This window comes from Pseudonaja textilis, chromosome 2 (genome assembly GCF_049901715.1).
Source record: "Pseudonaja textilis isolate UNSWEBS1 chromosome 2, rPseTex1.2, whole genome shotgun sequence".
NCBI lineage: Eukaryota > Metazoa > Chordata > Lepidosauria > Squamata > Elapidae > Pseudonaja > Pseudonaja textilis.
Window position 1 is genome coordinate 254,315,585 of NC_141991.1, and position 16,869 is coordinate 254,332,453.

Below are 16,869 nucleotides of genomic sequence, written 5' to 3' on the forward strand. Positions count from 1 at the left end.
CATCGCGCGAGTCAACGAACGGATTGTGTATGATGCTATGCGGCGGCGGGTGTGTGAGTGAGAGTGAAGGGGGATAAGGGTGGCGAGAAGGGACAAAAGACTTCCGCCTGGTGGCTTTGCGGGGAGATGGAGGACCGGGGTTTGCAAGGCGTGAAGCCCTACCTGGAGAAGCTCACCCTCGGGGTGACCCGCCTCCTGGGTGAGTGGCAGCTGGGCCCCGCCCCTTCGCGTTGCCAGGGTGACGGTCCGGCCGGTCCTGCCAGTTATCAAGTGGCAGGGAGTTCCGCGGGCAGCAACAAGAGAGAACCCCGCTTTTCCCGGGGAGGCGATGTGGGGGGCTTCAGGCTCCCCAACTGTCCCCCCAACTGCCCCTCCCGATGCTGGGATTTTTATTTTCCCATGGGGGGTTTGCCTACCGCCTGAGGATCTCCTGGTGGTCTCCTGTCCACCCTCATGGAAAAATAATTTGATTTCAAATTCCTGATCCGAAGATTCCAGCTGTGATATCCAAATGGAGACCTTGATTCTTTTCCACATCGTTTTATATAAATTAATTCATTTATTTATTTTTTGGTTTTACTTTTACCTGACTTATTTTTAGTTTTCACTTTATTTTTATCATTTTATTATTTGTTATTTTACTTTTTGTCTTATTTTCATTTATCATTTTATTTATTATTTTATTTTGATCTTATTTATTTTTAGTTTTTACTTTATTTTTGTTTCATTATTTTTTTTACTTTTGTCTTTGTTATTTTTATCCCTTTATTTTGTTTTTGTTTTTTTTTTACTTCATTTTTATTTCTAATTTTTTATTTTACTTTTGTCTGATTTTTATTCATTATTTTTATCATTTTATTTTGATCTTATTTATTTTTAGTTTTTGCTTTATTTTTATTTTGTCATATTTTTATTTTACTTTTTTATCCTTATTTTTATCCTTTTATTTTATTTTTGGTTTTTCTGTTTTATTTTTATCTTTTATTTTTAGTTCTTTATTGTTTTAGTTTTTATTTTACATTTTTGGCTTTTTTATTTTTATCCTCTTTTATTTTTCTACTTTGTTTTTGTTTTTGATTTAATATTTATTATATATATATATATATATATATATATATATATATATATGTATATGTATATGTATATGTATATGTATATGTATATGTATATGTATATGTATATATTTTCCTGCCACGGGAAGGTCTTACTTCTCCTTCTTTCACACCAGAGAAAATTTCCCATCATTTTTAAAAGGAAAGCTGTATTACATCGCATCCCCTGCTTTCGTGGTTTCTGCTAAACTATGGTTTGTTTAACTATGGCTTGTTGAATCCGCCTGGGTTAGACAAATGCGGGCAGCTGTGCCTACTGGGTGGGGAGATGGCTGTCCTCTTGGGGACATCCCCCCACCGCAAACCTAAATTGCATTATGCTATAGCAGGAGGTCAGGAATCCTAGAGTTGGAAGGAACCCTTGAGATCATCCAGTCCACCCCCTGCTCAGGGCAGGGATCCAGATCCAAGGTTCTCAAAGACAGCAGTTTTCCAAAACTTGCCTTCAACGCCTCCAGTGAAGAGTCCACCCTCCTTCTGGGTCACCCAACCACTTTTAGGAAGGTGTTTTTTTTGTTATAATATTCAGTCCATGTTAGCCAGCACTAAGCCTTCACGCAACGCAGGTAGTCCTCAACTTCCAACGGTTTTCTTAGTGACGGTTCAAAGTTACGACGGCGCTGGGAAAAGTGGCTTAGGAGGACCCTTTTTCACACTTATGACCATGGCCGCCTCCCCTTGGTGAACCGGGTTACTAACTTAACAACCACAGCAATTCACTTAACGATGGAGGCAAGAAAAGTCGTAAAACAGGAGAGGGGGGAAAACTCACTTAACAAATTTCTCACTCAGCAACATAAATTGTGGTCGGAAGTGGAGGACTACCCTTCATTTCAGAGGACAAATAATCTCCTTTATTGGAGCCATTCGTTTAGCAACTGTTTGAAGTTGTGGCGGCGCTGGGAGAGAGAAAAAATGACTTAACTGGTCCTCGCGCTTACGACCCGTCACTGTATCAGAGGTTAAAATGTAGGCGTGTATTTACCGCGGTTGCAGTGTCCCATGGTCACAATCTGTGACCTTCCCAGCTGGCTTCCGTCCAGCGAAGTCAGTGAAGGAAGCCAGATTTGCTAATCGGCTCTGTGATTCGCAAAACAACTATGGCAAAAACGGTCATAAAATCCTGTTTAGGACTCCTTTAAGATTCCCCTCACCCCTTGCTTTGCAATGCAAATTAGGTTCGCAATTGCGGTCGTAAGTCAAGGACTACCTTTAATCAGGAAATGGAATCTCTCTAATCATTTCTATCAACCTTCCCTATCCAGAGGCTCTCTGGGTTTGGACTACATCTCCCATTATCCCCATACCTGCCTCTGTGAATCCATAGGGCCACTGTGATGTAGGGATTAAAGCCCTAATTGGGGTGGGTGGCCTATATTCTAGTCCTCTCTCTGCTATCTGGGGGGGGGGGGATTTTTGAACCCGTACTTTTCGCTTAGCCTGGCCTATCTCGCAGGGTGGTTCTTGTGTCAGTAGAAATTCTCCCATAACAACCGCCCTGTGTGATGAGTTGGGCTGAAAAAAGTATCTTCTATTATATGAAAATAGAATAGAATAGAATAGAATAGAATAGAATAGAATAGAATAGAATAGAATAGAATAACATAGAACAAAATAGAAAAGAATAGAAAATAGAATAGAATATAGAATAGAACAGAAAATAGAATAGAATAGAAAATAGAATGGAATAGAAAAGAATAGAAAATAGAATAGAATAAAATATAGAATAGAACAGAATAGAAAATAGAATAGAATAGAAAATAGAATGGAATAGAAAAGAATAGAAAATAGAATAGAATAAAATATAGAATAGAAACAGAATAGAAAATAGAATAGAAAAAAAATGGAATGGAATAGTATAGATAGTATAGTATAGTATAGAATCACCAGGAGACGGTGAGTTCTAGTCCTGCCATGGGCATGAAATAGTATAGTATAGTATAGAAAAGAAAAGAATAGAAAATAGAATAGAATAAAATATAGAATAGAATAAAACAGAATAGAAAATAGAATAGAAAATAGAATAGAATAAAAAATGGAATGGAATGGAATGGAATAGAATAGAATAGAATAGAATAGAATAGAATAGAATAGAATAGAATAGAATAGAATAGAATATCACAGTTGGAAGGGACCTTGGAGGTCTTCTAGTCCAACCCCCTGAAAAAATGACAAACTGAATTCTTGTAAAATGCAGATTCTTTACCAAATCATTCCCTCCCAAAAATCAGTTTTTTTTCTTACAAGAATAATATATTTGCAACAGTGAAAAGAGAAATTAAGTTTCGTTGTTTGTTTGTTTTCAAAAAGTGTGAAAATTTTCCCAGGGTTTTTTTCCCCCCCTAGTTCTCCTTATATTTCGTACCGTTTTTGAGCAACTGAACGCCTGGCGTTTCTGTGTTGTCTGTTGTTGTAGAAACCTCTCCAGGAGTTACGGAAGTCATGTTTGTAGAAAAAGAACCGGCTGAGCGACACACAATCATCTCCTGGGAACAGGTACTGCAACCTCCGTTTGCATTCAGTCTGCTCTCTTGTGTAACTGAGAGTCAGTGTGGACTAGTGGTTAAAGCATCAAGCTAAAACCCAGGAGGACATGGTGAGTTCTAGTCCTGCCTTAGGCACAAAAGCCAGGTGGGTGACTTTGGGCCAATCACCAGGAGACGGTGAGTTCTAGTCCCATCTTAGGCATGAAAGCCAACTGGGTGACTTTGGGCCAATCACCAGGAGACGGTGAGTTCTAGTCCTGCCGTGGGCATGAAAACTGGCTTGATGACTTTGGGTCAGTCACTAGGAGACTGGGAGTTCTGGTCCCGCCTTAGGCATGAAAGTCAGCTGGGTGACTTTGGGCCAATCACCAGGAGACGGTGAGTTCTAGTCCCATCTTAGGCATGAAAGCCAACTGGGTGACTTTGGGCCAATCACCAGGAGATGGTGAGTTCTAGTCCTGCCATGGGCATGAAAACTGGCTTGATGACTTTGGGTCAGTCACTAGGAGACTGGGAGTTCTGGTCCCGCCTTAGGCATGAAAGTCAGCTGGGTGACTTTGGGCCAATCACCAAAAGACTGGGAGTTCTAGTCCTCCCTTAGTCATGAAAGCCATCTGGGCACCTTTGGGTCAATCACTAGGAGACGGTGAGTTCTAGTCCCTTTTTAGTCATGAAAGCCAGCTGGGTGACTTTGGGTCAATCACCAGGAGGTGGTGAGTTCTAGTCCCGCCATGAGCATGAAAGCCAGCTGGGTGACTTTGGTCCGATTACCAGGAAATAATGAGTTCTAGTCCTGCCTTAGACACAAAAGCCAGCAGGGCGACTTTGGGTCAGTCACCAGGAGACAGGGAGTTCTAGTCCCTTTTTAGGCAAGAAACCCGGCTGAGTGATTTTCAGCCAGTCCCTCAACAGTCCAACCCACCTCACAGGGCTGTTGTTATGGAGAAAATAGGAAGAGGAAGGTGTGGTTGGATATCCTCACCACCTTGAATTAATATTTAAAAATAATATAGGTGGGATACAGATAAATAAATTGCGCCTGGTGTCAGACTCCTCTAGAAACCATTACTTTTTTCCCCACTTTTTGCCACTAGAGGTCAGTATTTCCCTTAAGTTTCTCAGCTGCCTGCAGTCAATTTATTTTTTATTGATTTATTTGATTTGTCAATTGCTTACAAGATTAAGGTATAAGTATATGCATAATTATCAATACATGAAATGGGTACATATAAGAAAAAGAAAAAATAGGATAGGGATGATAAGCACGTTAGTGCGCTTATGCACGCCCCCTACAAGCCTCTTAGGAAAGGGGTGAGGTCAATAGTAGACAGTCTAAGGTTAAAGTTTTTGGAGTTTGGGGAAGAAACCACAGAGTCAGGTAGAGGATTCCAGACATTGACCACTCTGTGGCTGAAGTCGTATTTCCTGCAATCAAGTTTGGTGCGGTTAACTTTTGAGTTTGTATCTATTGTGTGCTCTTGTGGTGTTATGGTTGAAGCTGAAGTATTCATTGACAGGTAGGACATTGCAATGTATGATTTTATATACTATACTTAGATCGGACCGAAGGCGGTGTAGTTGTAGGTTTTCTAGGTCTAGAATTTTGAGTCTGGTGGCGTAAGGTCTTCTGCAATGAGTAGAGGAATGGAGAACTCTTCTTGTGAAATATTTCTGCACTCTCTCAACTGTGCTGATATCAGATACGTCATGTAGATTCCAGACTGATGAGCTGTATTCGAGTATTCAACAGGTGAAGGCATCCCTTGGAGAGGAAGAGACTTATGAAAGGTGTGGATGAGGCTTCTGGTGCAAGATTAAATTGCTAATTTTGAAAATGCTCGCTGTGTACGAACAAATGAACAAGTGAAAAAAAGTACAGAATAGAATAGAATAACAGAGTTGGAAGGGACCTTGGAGGTCCTCTAGTCCAACCCCCTGCCTAGGCAGGAAACCCTACACCACTTCAGACAAATGGCGGTCCAACATCTTTTTAAAAACTTCCAATGTTGGAGCATTTACAACTTCTGGGGGCAAGTTATTCCACTGATCGGCCCAAACTCATCAAGTCGACTTTTATGCCTAAGAGAGGACAAAAATTTACAATGTCCGGGCATTGGCTCAACGTCTCACGCACCTGCCTTTCAGGCCTGGGGAGGGACTAGAACTCACCTCCTCCTAGTGATTGGCCCAAAGTCACCCAGCCAGCTTTCATGTCTAAAGCAGGACTAGAACTCCCAGCCTCCTAGTGATTGGCCCAAACTCATCCATTTGGCTTTCATGCTTAACGCAGGACTAGAATTTATAGTGGTTCCCAGTCACCCAGCCTGTTTCCATAGCTAAGGCAGGACTCGAACTTGCGCTCTCCCACTTTCTAACCGAGTGCCTTATCCGCTCGACAAAACTGATTCTTTTTTGGGGTGGAGGGCGGGTTGGAATTGGACTTATTTTGCTCTTGAAACGGTGCAGACTGTTGTCTCCTTTCAACAGTCCCTTCGCGTAAAATGTCCCGTAGCAGTCAAGATATTTTAAAACGGAAACTCACGGTGCAGAACCATTCCTTCCTAGCAATATTGCTCGTCCTGCATTAATTTAAACCAGAGGCCTCCAAACTTGGCAACTTTAAGACTTGTGGACTTCAACTCTCAGAATTCTGGGAGTTGAAGTCCGTAAGTCTTAAAGTTGCCAAGTTTGGGGGCCCCTGAATTAAACTTTGCAGCATTTGACCGAAACTGGCTACTACTATTGTATTACTGCTACTCTTCTCATCCTTTCCAGTACCTACCCTGTTTCTCCAACAATACGGCCTCCCCCAATAGGAAGTCCCAGCATGTTTTATAGGCATGAGATGAAATTAAGCCCCTCCCCCCAAATTAAGGCCTGTATTAAAACATGTGAAATGGGGGGAACATGGCGGGGGGGGGCTTGCCGTTAGGAAGTACTTTTGTGGCACACCCAGATATGGTGCTACCTGCATTGACCCCGATACGAAGTGCCCCACCAACGCCGAGGTCAACATCCAAGCCCTCGCCGTCCGCCCTAAGATGCAAGGGGGGGGGAATTAAGTCACCCCCGAAAAGACGGCCTAGCCGTTTTTTCGGGGCTCAAAAAAAAAAAATAAGACATGGCCTTATTATATGAGGAACACGGTATCTCTTCCCACGTATGACTATAACCGTGTTGCTTTACAATTTATATTGTTTTATTTGTTTCCTAGTATGATTTGATTGCTTATTGGTAACCTATGACTATCACTAAAAGTTGTATCTTTTGATAAATATTTTTTCCTTGTGTGTCTAACCACACTTGGCCAATAAAGAATTCTATTCTATTCTATTCTATTCTATTCTATTCTTCATTCCATTATTCTATTCTATATTCTATTTTATAATCTATTCTATTCTCTTTATTCTATTCTATTCTATTCTATTCTATTCTATTCTTCATTCCATTATTCTATTCTATATTCTATTTTATAATCTATTCTATTCTCTTTATTCTATTCTATTCTATTCTATTCTATTCTTCATTCCATTATTCTATTCTATATTCTATTTTATAATCTATCCTATTCTCTTTCTTCTATTCTATTCTATTCTATTCTATTCTATTCTATTCTATTCTATTCTATTCTATTCTATTCCAACCTTCTTACCTGTTCTTGGATTGCTCTCTCTCTCTCTCTCTTTCTCTCACTCCAGAAGACTGTATCTCAGGCCAATTTCTTTCCTCTTGGGCTTTTACAACAACCATCTCTGCAGTCTGTCGTAGAATTGGAAGGACATGTCAATGTAGAATGGCCAGGAGAATCCAGTCGAGAATGGACAATAGGCAGTTGTCCGGACAGCTGATAACTGGTCAAAGATAGCCGAACGGCCTCTAAGATAAAAGGCCTGCCAGTTCAAAGGGGTCAGCATTCACTCCAGTCTTTAAGAATGTCAAAGGGTCAGCTGAGAGAAAATATAGCCGTGGCAAACACAACCCTTGGCTATTTCAAGATGAAACTTTCAAGAATGTCGGGGCCTAAACCAAGCAAAATAATAAGAGTTGGAAGAGGACCTTGGAGGTCTTCTAGTCCAACCCCCTACTCAAGCAGGAGACCCTATATATCATTTCAGACAAGGAGCTGTCCAATCTCTTCTTAAAAACCTCCAGTGATACAGCACCCACAACTTCTGGTGGCGAGCTGTTCCACTGGTTAATTGTCCTCCCTGTGGGGAAGTTTCTCCTTAATTCCAGGTTGCTTCTCTCCTGGATTAGTTTCCATCCGTTGCTTCTTGTCCTGCCCTCTGGGGCTTTGGAGAATAACTGGACCTCTTTTACTTTGTGGCAAGCCTCCCCAAATATTGGAATCCTGCTCTCATGTCCCCGCCACCCCACCCAGTCTTTCTTTTCTCTAGACTGGCCATCCTCAATTCCTGCAACAGTTCTTCAAATATTTTAGCCTCCAGCCCCCTAATCGTAACATAACAACTACATAACAATAACAACATAATAATAAACATAATAACATAAGCATAACAAGAGGAAATGGTTAAAATTGCCCCAAATGATCAAGAGGGGGCTTTGCAGAAATGCTGCTTTTGGTTAGAAACTTTCACAGCGCAGACCCCTTTTACAATCCTGCAATCCCTTAATTCGGGGGTACAGTCGGGGCGACCAAATGGAGTTGAGCGTTTCCTGGCCAGATGCCCTCCCTGATGACTACCCCAAAGTTCACAGCGGATATTTTTCTCTTTGTGCCCGGAGAGAGAGAAATCTCTTCCGCCACGTAGGATCGAACTCCAAAGCCTCCTGCTTGTGAGGCGTAGGCCACCTATAAAACCTTCCCCCTGTCAAAGGATGAGACGCTGCAAGCTCTGTGCCTCTTCCGCTTGCCGTTTGAATAAGGGGGAGGGAAGGTGTCGCTTTCGGGCGGGTTAGAATCAAGGTGGAGGAATGAAACCTGGAGGATTTTGCAGAAGACCAGGAGAGGCTGGAACCTTCTCAGGGACAACCGAAGAAGTGCAGAATCGAAGCAGGCAGTTCCCTGAACGAAGCGAACTTGATGCTGTAAAACGATGCTTGTAGCATGAAGTTTTTAGCATCAACTTTGTGAACTCTCAAGCCCCCTCTTTCCACATTCAATACAGTGAAGCGTGTGTGTGTGTAAATGCATATATATGTATGGTGCAGGTACATATTTATGTACCGTATGTACTCTGTATAGTATGTGTCTATATGTGTTATGTAAATGTTTGGGTAGATATACACCCTCTTGAGACCAAGCAACAGAATTTCATTTTTAATGCGGGCTGGTGTGCTTGGAGTTAAAAAAAAATGACCTATCCTATCTTGTTTACATGGACTACTTAGAACAGGGGTGTCCAACCTTTCACCTTCCCTGGGCCACATTAGAAGATGAAAATTTGGTTTGGGCCGCAGATAAAATAAAATAACAGTAACAATACCTGATCATCCAAAAAAAACCCATAGAAAACATAGTTAACATATTAAATTTATTTGGAAATGAAGTTAGTGAGATGTTTTTATTATTAATTATTTATTAAAAATTATTTATTTTTTATCACAGTTTTTTTATCACGTTTTTTTTTATCATGGTTTATTTTCCGGCCAAATTTTTGGGAACCTCAGAGTTAGTTTTACTTCGACATTGTCATGCAGTGGTATTCAACAAACAGTAAGGGGTGTTTTGTTTTTCCAGAAATTGAATGACCCTGGAGTTTGATCTATGAATTCTCAAGCTGGATGTTGACACATCTGTATTTGACAAGAAATACTACGTTGCAATATAATCACAACCCAACCTTGAAAGCCCGGCAGTGTTTCTCCATCCTTTTGTCTTATACCAAAGAGAATCAAGGATGAAGGAATCATCCTGGATGTTCCTTCTCACACCGTCCCGTTTTCCTGGGCTGAGCTCCTGTTCCGTAGGCTTTGCATTCCTTCTTCGGGGTTGTCCACAGCCACCTTTCTCACAGGCTGTGTCAGTAGCGGGTTCCTACCTTGCTTGCTGCCGATTGGAGGGGTGACTGTGCATGCGCACCTCCTCATGGGCATTCCCGTGCGCCCCCTAAAATGCGCGCGCCCCCCACTTAACGTGCCAATCAGCTGAGAGGGGGAAACAGAAAGCTAGGCATGATCCTCCCACCCACTCATGCACTTGTGGCTTCTTCTATCCTCTCAGCTGATCGACGGAGGAACCAGTTTGATGGTACAGGTAGTTTACTACCGGCTCGATTGAACCGGTCCAAACCAGTAGCATACCACCACTGAGATGTATATCCCAGGATGCAACACGTCCCACTTCTTACTCCTAACAGCTTTACTAACAAGTCCCACTTCTTACTCCTAACAGCTTTCCGTTTTTGTTTCCGCCCCCCGCTTCCCCCGCCGGTCTTCGCTTGCAGAAAAATGCCTGCGTCCTACCAGACGATCTGAAGAATTTCTACCTCATGACCGACGGTTTCCGGATGACCTGGAACGTCAAGTTTGATGGTAAGGGTCTCCGCCCCGCCCCCTCCCTTTCTTGACCCCAGGCCATTGATCTACAACACAGTCTAGTTGGGATACGTACAACATGGCGAGAAAAAGGAATCTTGTGAGTTTGCCCGGCGGATGGCACAGGGAACAAAGCCCTTATAGAATCGGGTAGTCCTGCTAGAAATGCTTGGAAACCTCAGGCCGTGGAGGACACTTCCAGTTTGTCGGCTTCGGTGACAGCAGGGATTCGCTTTTCTCCGCGATCCCTGCTGTGCTAGCCGCCTTGGTGCCTCCGATCCTGATGGATTTGGAGGCTAAGGCTGCCCTGTTGGGGCAGCTGAAGAAAGGGGGGATCCGGACAGGGGTTGAGGGGTATCGCAAACCCCCTCCCCAGCCGGCAATAACCCCCTTCTCTCAAGACGGTGGAGCGGCGGTCTTTATGGCCGCCATAAAGAAGCCGGCAACTGGATAAAGAATGTGCAGGAGGAAGAAGAAGGAGTTTTAAAACGAAAGTTTTTTTCTTGGTCGAACTGGGACCTTAAGGACATATTTAACACCTGGGAAAGTATTGGCTTTTTTCTGGACGCTACAATGTTCCCGATTGATGTTTTCAGCGGCGAAGAAAAGCGATGAAAAGGGGAAGTTACTCTCCCTCCCTTATGGAATTAACCAATGGACAAGGGAAACCAGCCTTTTAATAGAAGAAATAGGCCGTGGAGTGGGCGCATGGGGTCTCTAACGACACTGGGGTTGAAGGTTTGGGCATCGCGCATTGCGCAAATCAGGTTCTTTTTCTCTTTCTTAGATAACCCAGTTTCTCTAGGCTGCATGACGATTAACAGCATCTCCAAGCTGAACCGTCTCAATGTCTCACCAGTGTACACTTTGCCCAGTGCACCAACTCTGGCTGATCTGGAAGACTCCGATGAGGAGGAAGGTATACACACACACACACACACACACACACACACACACACACACACAGGGAGGGAGGGAGAAAGAGAGAGAGAGAGAGAGACTTAAATCCTCTCCCCCTCCCTCTTTGCTTCGTTGACACGAAGATCGAAAGCTGTGTAGGACAGAGTTTATTATCATTAGATTAGATTTTTAATCCCACTTTTTTTATTATTATCTATACAAATAAAAGCGAAAGACCACTCACGCATCATCAAAACAACTCCAGAACTGTAAAGCCTACAAACTTGAAATTTGGCACGTTATGTTCCTCTTGGCTTCTAGGGGCTCCCTAAGAAAGGATTTTTCTAAATGACCATCAGAGCATTTAGAGTATTTCCTATATTATTATTATTATTAACACGCTCTGATGCTAAGGAGTTCAACTCCCTCTCCCCACCTGGAAAGAAATCTCTTCCAAATGCAAAACACGAGCAGAGGAGAGGAATTTTAGTTTCAGTTTTGTTTTTACAGCACCAAGCAGCTTTAGTCCAGAACAGTTGAGCTAAGCCACGCCCAGGCTCCTTACTGTCTCCTTCATGCTCACACAGCAAATACTGTTTCACTTTCCAAACAGCCCTCAACTCTCTCACACACTGACAGGACGCTAGCCAGACGAATACTGATGGATCCTGGGAGGCAGAGGCAGATTTTTTTTTTCCCCTTATTTTCCTCCCCCCAAAACTAAGCCCGGCCACATCGTTTCATAGCGAAGCACACGGGTATCAAGCTAGTTTTTATATAAAAGCACTTGAAAGCAAAGTAAGAAATAATCGATGGAAACTAATCAAGGAGAGAAGCAATCTGGAACTAAAGAAATTTCCTGACAGTGACGACAATTAATCAGTGGAACAACTTGCCACCAGAAGTTGTGGATGCTCCAACACTGGAGGTTTTTAAGAAGAGATTGGACAACCACTTGTCTGAAATGGTATAGCAGCTCCTTGCTTGAGCAGGGGGGTTGGGCTACATGACCTCCAAGTTCCCTTTCCACTCTCCTATCCTGTATTCTTTCCTACCACCACAGCGGTTAGCGTCCTCTGTCATCTTTTTACTACCACGACCTCACCAAGACGGAGTTCTGGATCTTGCCAAGTTCCAAGTTTTCTCATCTTTTGTCTGTCAACCCTCCAGGGCTGCCACTCAATCAGAATAGAGCTGGAAGGGACCTTGGAGGTCTTCTAGTCCAGCCCCCCCGCTCAAGCAGGAGACCCCATCCCATTTCAGACAAATGTCTGTCCAGTCTCTTCTTTAAAAAAAAAAACCCAGTTACTTCTGGTGGCAAGCAGTTCCACTGGTTAATTGTTCTCCCGGTTAGGAAGTTTCTTTGAGAAAGCTTTGTCTGTTTTCTTGGCTGTTTTCTCCCACAGGTAACAAGGAACAACCGAAAAGGCCTCACCTGGACACCAGGTGTCTGATATTCGAATTAGACTCCTGTGCAGGCAACGGGAAAGTTTGCCTCGTCTACAAGAACACCAAGCCGGGTATGTCACTAACCAGAATCTAAATCTGTGGTGTGAGGATAGTCATCATGGTTTGTAGACCATGGTTTCTGGGTGTTCTGACCAAGGCTTATGGAGACACTAACAAACACAGGTTAGTCCCCAATGCGTTTTTTCTTTATTTCAACAGCTGGGAATTTTAGTCATTCACAGCCCGTAATGAGTCTCACACAGTTTGTAAATAGCCCCACGGAAGTCTGGCAAAGGCCTTCAGGATAAGTCTGATAAGCACGCACCTTTATCTTCCTTGAAATGCTGCCAAGGACTAAATGTCCAATTAGTTATCCGAAGCCAAAACGGAACATAAATTCAACACCGAGCTTCAGGTTTCAAACCGACCAGTACCAACAAAGTTGCTTCCTGCAAAGGCTCCTGTCCCTTTGCTCCTCCTTTATGTCTTATGGGAGGTGCCAATCACCTCCAAGCCTTACTCCCGAGTCACCCGTTTTGTCTTAACTGTCCTTGCCTTCTGGCAGCTCTGCTCATGTGCACACTGGAAACAGGCTCCCCCTGCTCCTCTGCCTCACTGATGTCAGATTCTGGAGGCTCCAGAGTCGCCACATAACTCCAGATGTCCCTGGCCCCATCTCTGTGTCGGACACAGATCCCTCGTCCGAGCCCGCCACAGACTGGCCCCTGTTCCTTCCCACTGTCTGACTCTGCTGCCAGCTCCGCAGGCTGCCGGTGGACCACAACACTGGGTTTTAAGGGTAGGATGAACCCAACCATTGCTAACCTAAGCCACAAATCATGGTTAAGGCTCGGTCAGAACCCAGTCAACGACTTGGCAGTTGTAGAAAAGTCAGAAACGGCAGAGCAGTGAGAAGAACCATAGTTTATTTCGACCATCCTTGGGCCCCCTTGACAAGAAAGAGGGTTCCGAAACAATGGGGAAGCCAAGACATTTACAGAAGTTGAGAGGGATGAGGTGAGAAATTCTAGGGAGCTGATTGGCTGGCCAGTTTTGGAGAAGGTGGACATGCCTTTAGTTACCGAAGTTAGTTAGTTAATTGGTTAGTTAGTTATCTCCTGCCTTTATTGTTTTTATAAATAACTCAAGATGTCGAATATATCCAACATATCTTCCTCTGCTCCCCATGACAACAACCCTGTGAGGTAGGTTGGACTGAGAATATGACTGGCCTAAGGCTACCTAACCAGCTTCCCCATCTAAGGTAGGACTATAACTCACTGTCTCCTGGTGTTTCGCCCAAGTCACCCATCCAGATTTCATACGTAAGTTAGAACTATAACTCACTGTCTCCTGATATTTGGCCCAAAGTCACCCATCCAGATTTCATGCCTAAGTTGGAACTATAACTCATTGTCTCCTGGTTTTTGGCCCAAGTCACTCATCCGGATTTCACGCCTAAGGCGGGACTAGAACTCACTGTCTCCTAGTGTTTGGCCCAAGTCACCCATCCAGATTTTATGCCTAAATTGGAACTAGAACTCACTGTCTCCTGGTGTTTGGCCCAAGTCACTCATCCAGATTTTATGCCTAAATTGGAACTATAACTCACTGTCTCCTGGTATTTGGCCCAAAGTCACCCATCCAGATTTTATGCCTAAATTGGAACTAGAACTCACTGTCTCCTGGTATTTGGCCCAAGTCACTCATCCAGATTTTATGCCTAAATTGGAACTAGAACTCACTGTCTCCTGGTATTTGGCTCAAGTCACCCATCCAGATTTTATGCCTAAATTGGAACTAGAACTCACTGTCTCCTGGTATTTGGCCCAAAGTCACCCATCCAGATTTCATGCCTAAGTTGGAACTAGAACTCACTGTCTCCTGGTATTTGGCCCAAAGTCACCCATCCAGATTTCATACCTAAGTTAGAACTAGAACTCACTGTCTCCTGGTATTTGGCCCAAAGTCACCCATCCAGATTTCATGCCTAACATGGAACTAGAACTCACTGTCTCCTAATATTTGGCCCAAAGTCACCCATCTGGATTTCATGTCTAAGAAGGAACTAGAACTCACCGTCTCCTAGGGAGATCATTCACACACACACACACACACACACACACACACACACCAACGAACTGAGCCTCAGTTTACTCAGCCACATATTCTGGGTTTGCACTGATGCGCTGGCAATGAAAATGAGGACAGTGTGTCTGAATGCAGGCAGTTAAATTTTGCTGCGGGGGGGTGAAAAAAGGTTTTTCGACCCGTTTTCCTAACTCTCTGTCTCCCCCGCTTAGTTGTCAGCCCCGAATCGGAAATCTGGTTCCTGGACCGAGCCCTTTACTGGCACTTCCTCACCGAATCCTTCACAGCTTACTACCGGCTCATGATCACCCACCTGGGGCTCCCCCAGTGGCAGTACACCTTCACGGGCTACGGCCTGAGCCCCCAGGCCAAGGTGAGAGCTGCCCCTCCCTCGGAAGCCATTTTTCTTGCACCTAGACGGAGCTGCCCGGTACAGAAGGACAAGAGTTTGGAAGGGACCCCCGGAGGTGAATCGATCGGGATAGAGCCGGAAGGGACCTTGGGGGGTCTTCAGCCCCTTGCTCAAGCAGGAGACCCTTCGCCCTTTCAAACAAAGTGGCTGACTGGTCTCTTCTTGAAGACCTTCCAGGGATGAGGCGCCCACAGCTTCTGGTGGCCAGCTGTTCCACTGGTTCATTGTCCTCCCTGTTAGGAAGCTTCTCCGTAATTCCTGTCAGGGGAGACTTGGTCTGTTTTCACCCAAGCTCAGAGAGCACCAAGGACCCACAGTTGTTGTCCTCCCCTCCTCCTCCCCTCCTTTCATCTCCCTTCCTCCCTCCATAAACTCCACTCCCTTTCAGCCCTGATGAGGTTACCTAGTTGGGTCATGAAACGCCTGAAGGAAAACATCCAAGCTCAGAGAGCACCAATGACCCCACATTCATTCTCCTCCTCCTCCTCCTCCCTCCTCCTCCTCCTCCCCTCCTCCTCCTCCTCCTCCTCCTCCCAAACCCTTCTCCCTTCTAGCACTCCAGAAACGTCTGCAAAACACCCAAGCTCAGAGAGCACCAAGGACCCCACATTCATTCTTCTCCTCCTCCTCCTCCTCCTCCTCCTCCTCCTCCTCCTCCTCCTCCTCCTCCTCCTCCTCCTCCTCTTTCTCCTCTCTCTTCTAGCACTGATGACATTACCCAGTTGGGTCATCCTCCATCCAAGCTCAGAGAGCACCAAGGACCCCATATTCATTCTCCCTCCTCCTCCTCCTCCTCCTCCTCCTCCCACCTCATTCCCTTCTACCACTGATGATGTTCCCTACTTGGCTTATGAAATGTCTGCAAGGAAACAACCAAGCTCAGAGAGCACCGAGGACCCCATAGTCCGTCCTTCCTCCTCCTCCTCCTCCTCCTCCCATCCTCCCCTCTACAAACCCCACTCCCTTCCAGCCCTGATGAGGTTACCTAGTTGGGTCATGAAACGTCTGCAGGAAAAACACCCAAGCTCAAGAGAGCCCCGAGGGAGACAAATCCGCTGGGATTCCTGCGGGTCCCTTTCTCTCCCCCCCCCCCTGCTTCCCCTGCCCCTCCCTCCTCCCCAGACCCCTGCCCTGCTGACCTCTCTCTCTCTCTCTCTCCCCTCTCCCTCCCTCTTCCAGCAATGGTTCAACATGTACAAACCCATCACGGTCAACACGGAGCAGCTGTGGGAAGCGGCCGAGGCCTCCTTCGTCAACAAGCTGGACCCCAACAAGGTTTTCCGCAGCAAAACCAAGGCCTCCCTGGTGAAGAAGAGGCCCCCGTCCCAAGCGGCCGGCGCTCAGAAGAGTCAGGCGGCAGGGGGGTCACCCCGGACCCCGTCGCAGGCCGGGAGCTTGTCAAAAAGACGAGAAACGCAGCCTTGAGCTCCCCCTGGACCCCTAAACGCCCCCCCTCCCATCCTAGCCCACCCACTAACCCTTCCAGCTCCCAGTGGTTCCTTTCCGCTTTTGCAGGACTTCGTATTTATTGCTGAATTATTTATTGACGGAGACTTGAACCTCTGGCTGGTTTTTTGGGGGGGGGGGCGGTGGGGGGGAGGTCATGCCTGCAACTCAACAAAAGGGGGGAGGATTAAGGGGGCTTTTTAAGGGGCTTTGTTCCCCCATCCTGGATTTGCACGGATTTGTTCCAACTCCCCATCATGAGGCTTCCCAAGATCACGAAACCGACTCCTTGTCCTGATAAAATCCCTTTTACTTAGGTTAAAGGGGTTTCCTCTCCAGCAAACAGTCTTTCGTGAGATTTCAACAATGTCAGACCTTTATCAGGCTTGGAGAGTTGCCAGGCCGAGAGCTTCCAAACGCCACGCTGTAGCAGCAATTACTTGGCAAGAAGTCACAAGCAAATCTTCACCCCAAT

The 16,869-nt window shown here is 45.1% G+C and overlaps 1 protein-coding gene across 2 annotated transcripts; it reads left to right on the forward strand.

Annotated features, from left to right (window-relative positions):
* The first annotated feature begins 44 nt into the window (after positions 1-44).
* On the forward strand, positions 45-16,526 carry TPGS2 (tubulin polyglutamylase complex subunit 2). 2 transcript variants are annotated; one of them, XM_087927576.1, is made up of 7 exons: positions 45-199; positions 3,529-3,608; positions 10,006-10,093; positions 10,884-11,015; positions 12,403-12,516; positions 14,749-14,909; positions 16,128-16,502. In XM_087927576.1, the coding sequence occupies exons 1-7, from the start codon at positions 127-129 to the stop codon at positions 16,371-16,373; spliced, it is 894 nt and encodes a 297-aa protein (XP_087783702.1). In that variant the 5' UTR covers positions 45-126; the 3' UTR covers positions 16,374-16,502. The 2 variants fall into 2 exon arrangements, with proteins under 2 accessions (XP_087783702.1, XP_087783703.1); XM_087927577.1 differs by lacking the exon at positions 14,749-14,909 and having other exon boundaries at positions 16,128-16,526.
* Positions 16,527-16,869: the final 343 nt, after the last annotated feature.

Coding starts and splice junctions, on each gene's coding strand:
- TPGS2 (XM_087927576.1), top strand. CDS start 127: ATGGAGGACCGGGGTTTGCAAGGCGTGAAGCCCTACCTGGAGAAGCTC. Junction 3,609..10,005: donor CAATCATCTCCTGGGAACAG/GTACTGCAACCT, acceptor CTTCGCTTGCAG/AAAAATGCCTGCGTCCTACC. Junction 14,910..16,127: donor GCCTGAGCCCCCAGGCCAAG/GTGAGAGCTGCC, acceptor TCCCTCTTCCAG/CAATGGTTCAACATGTACAA.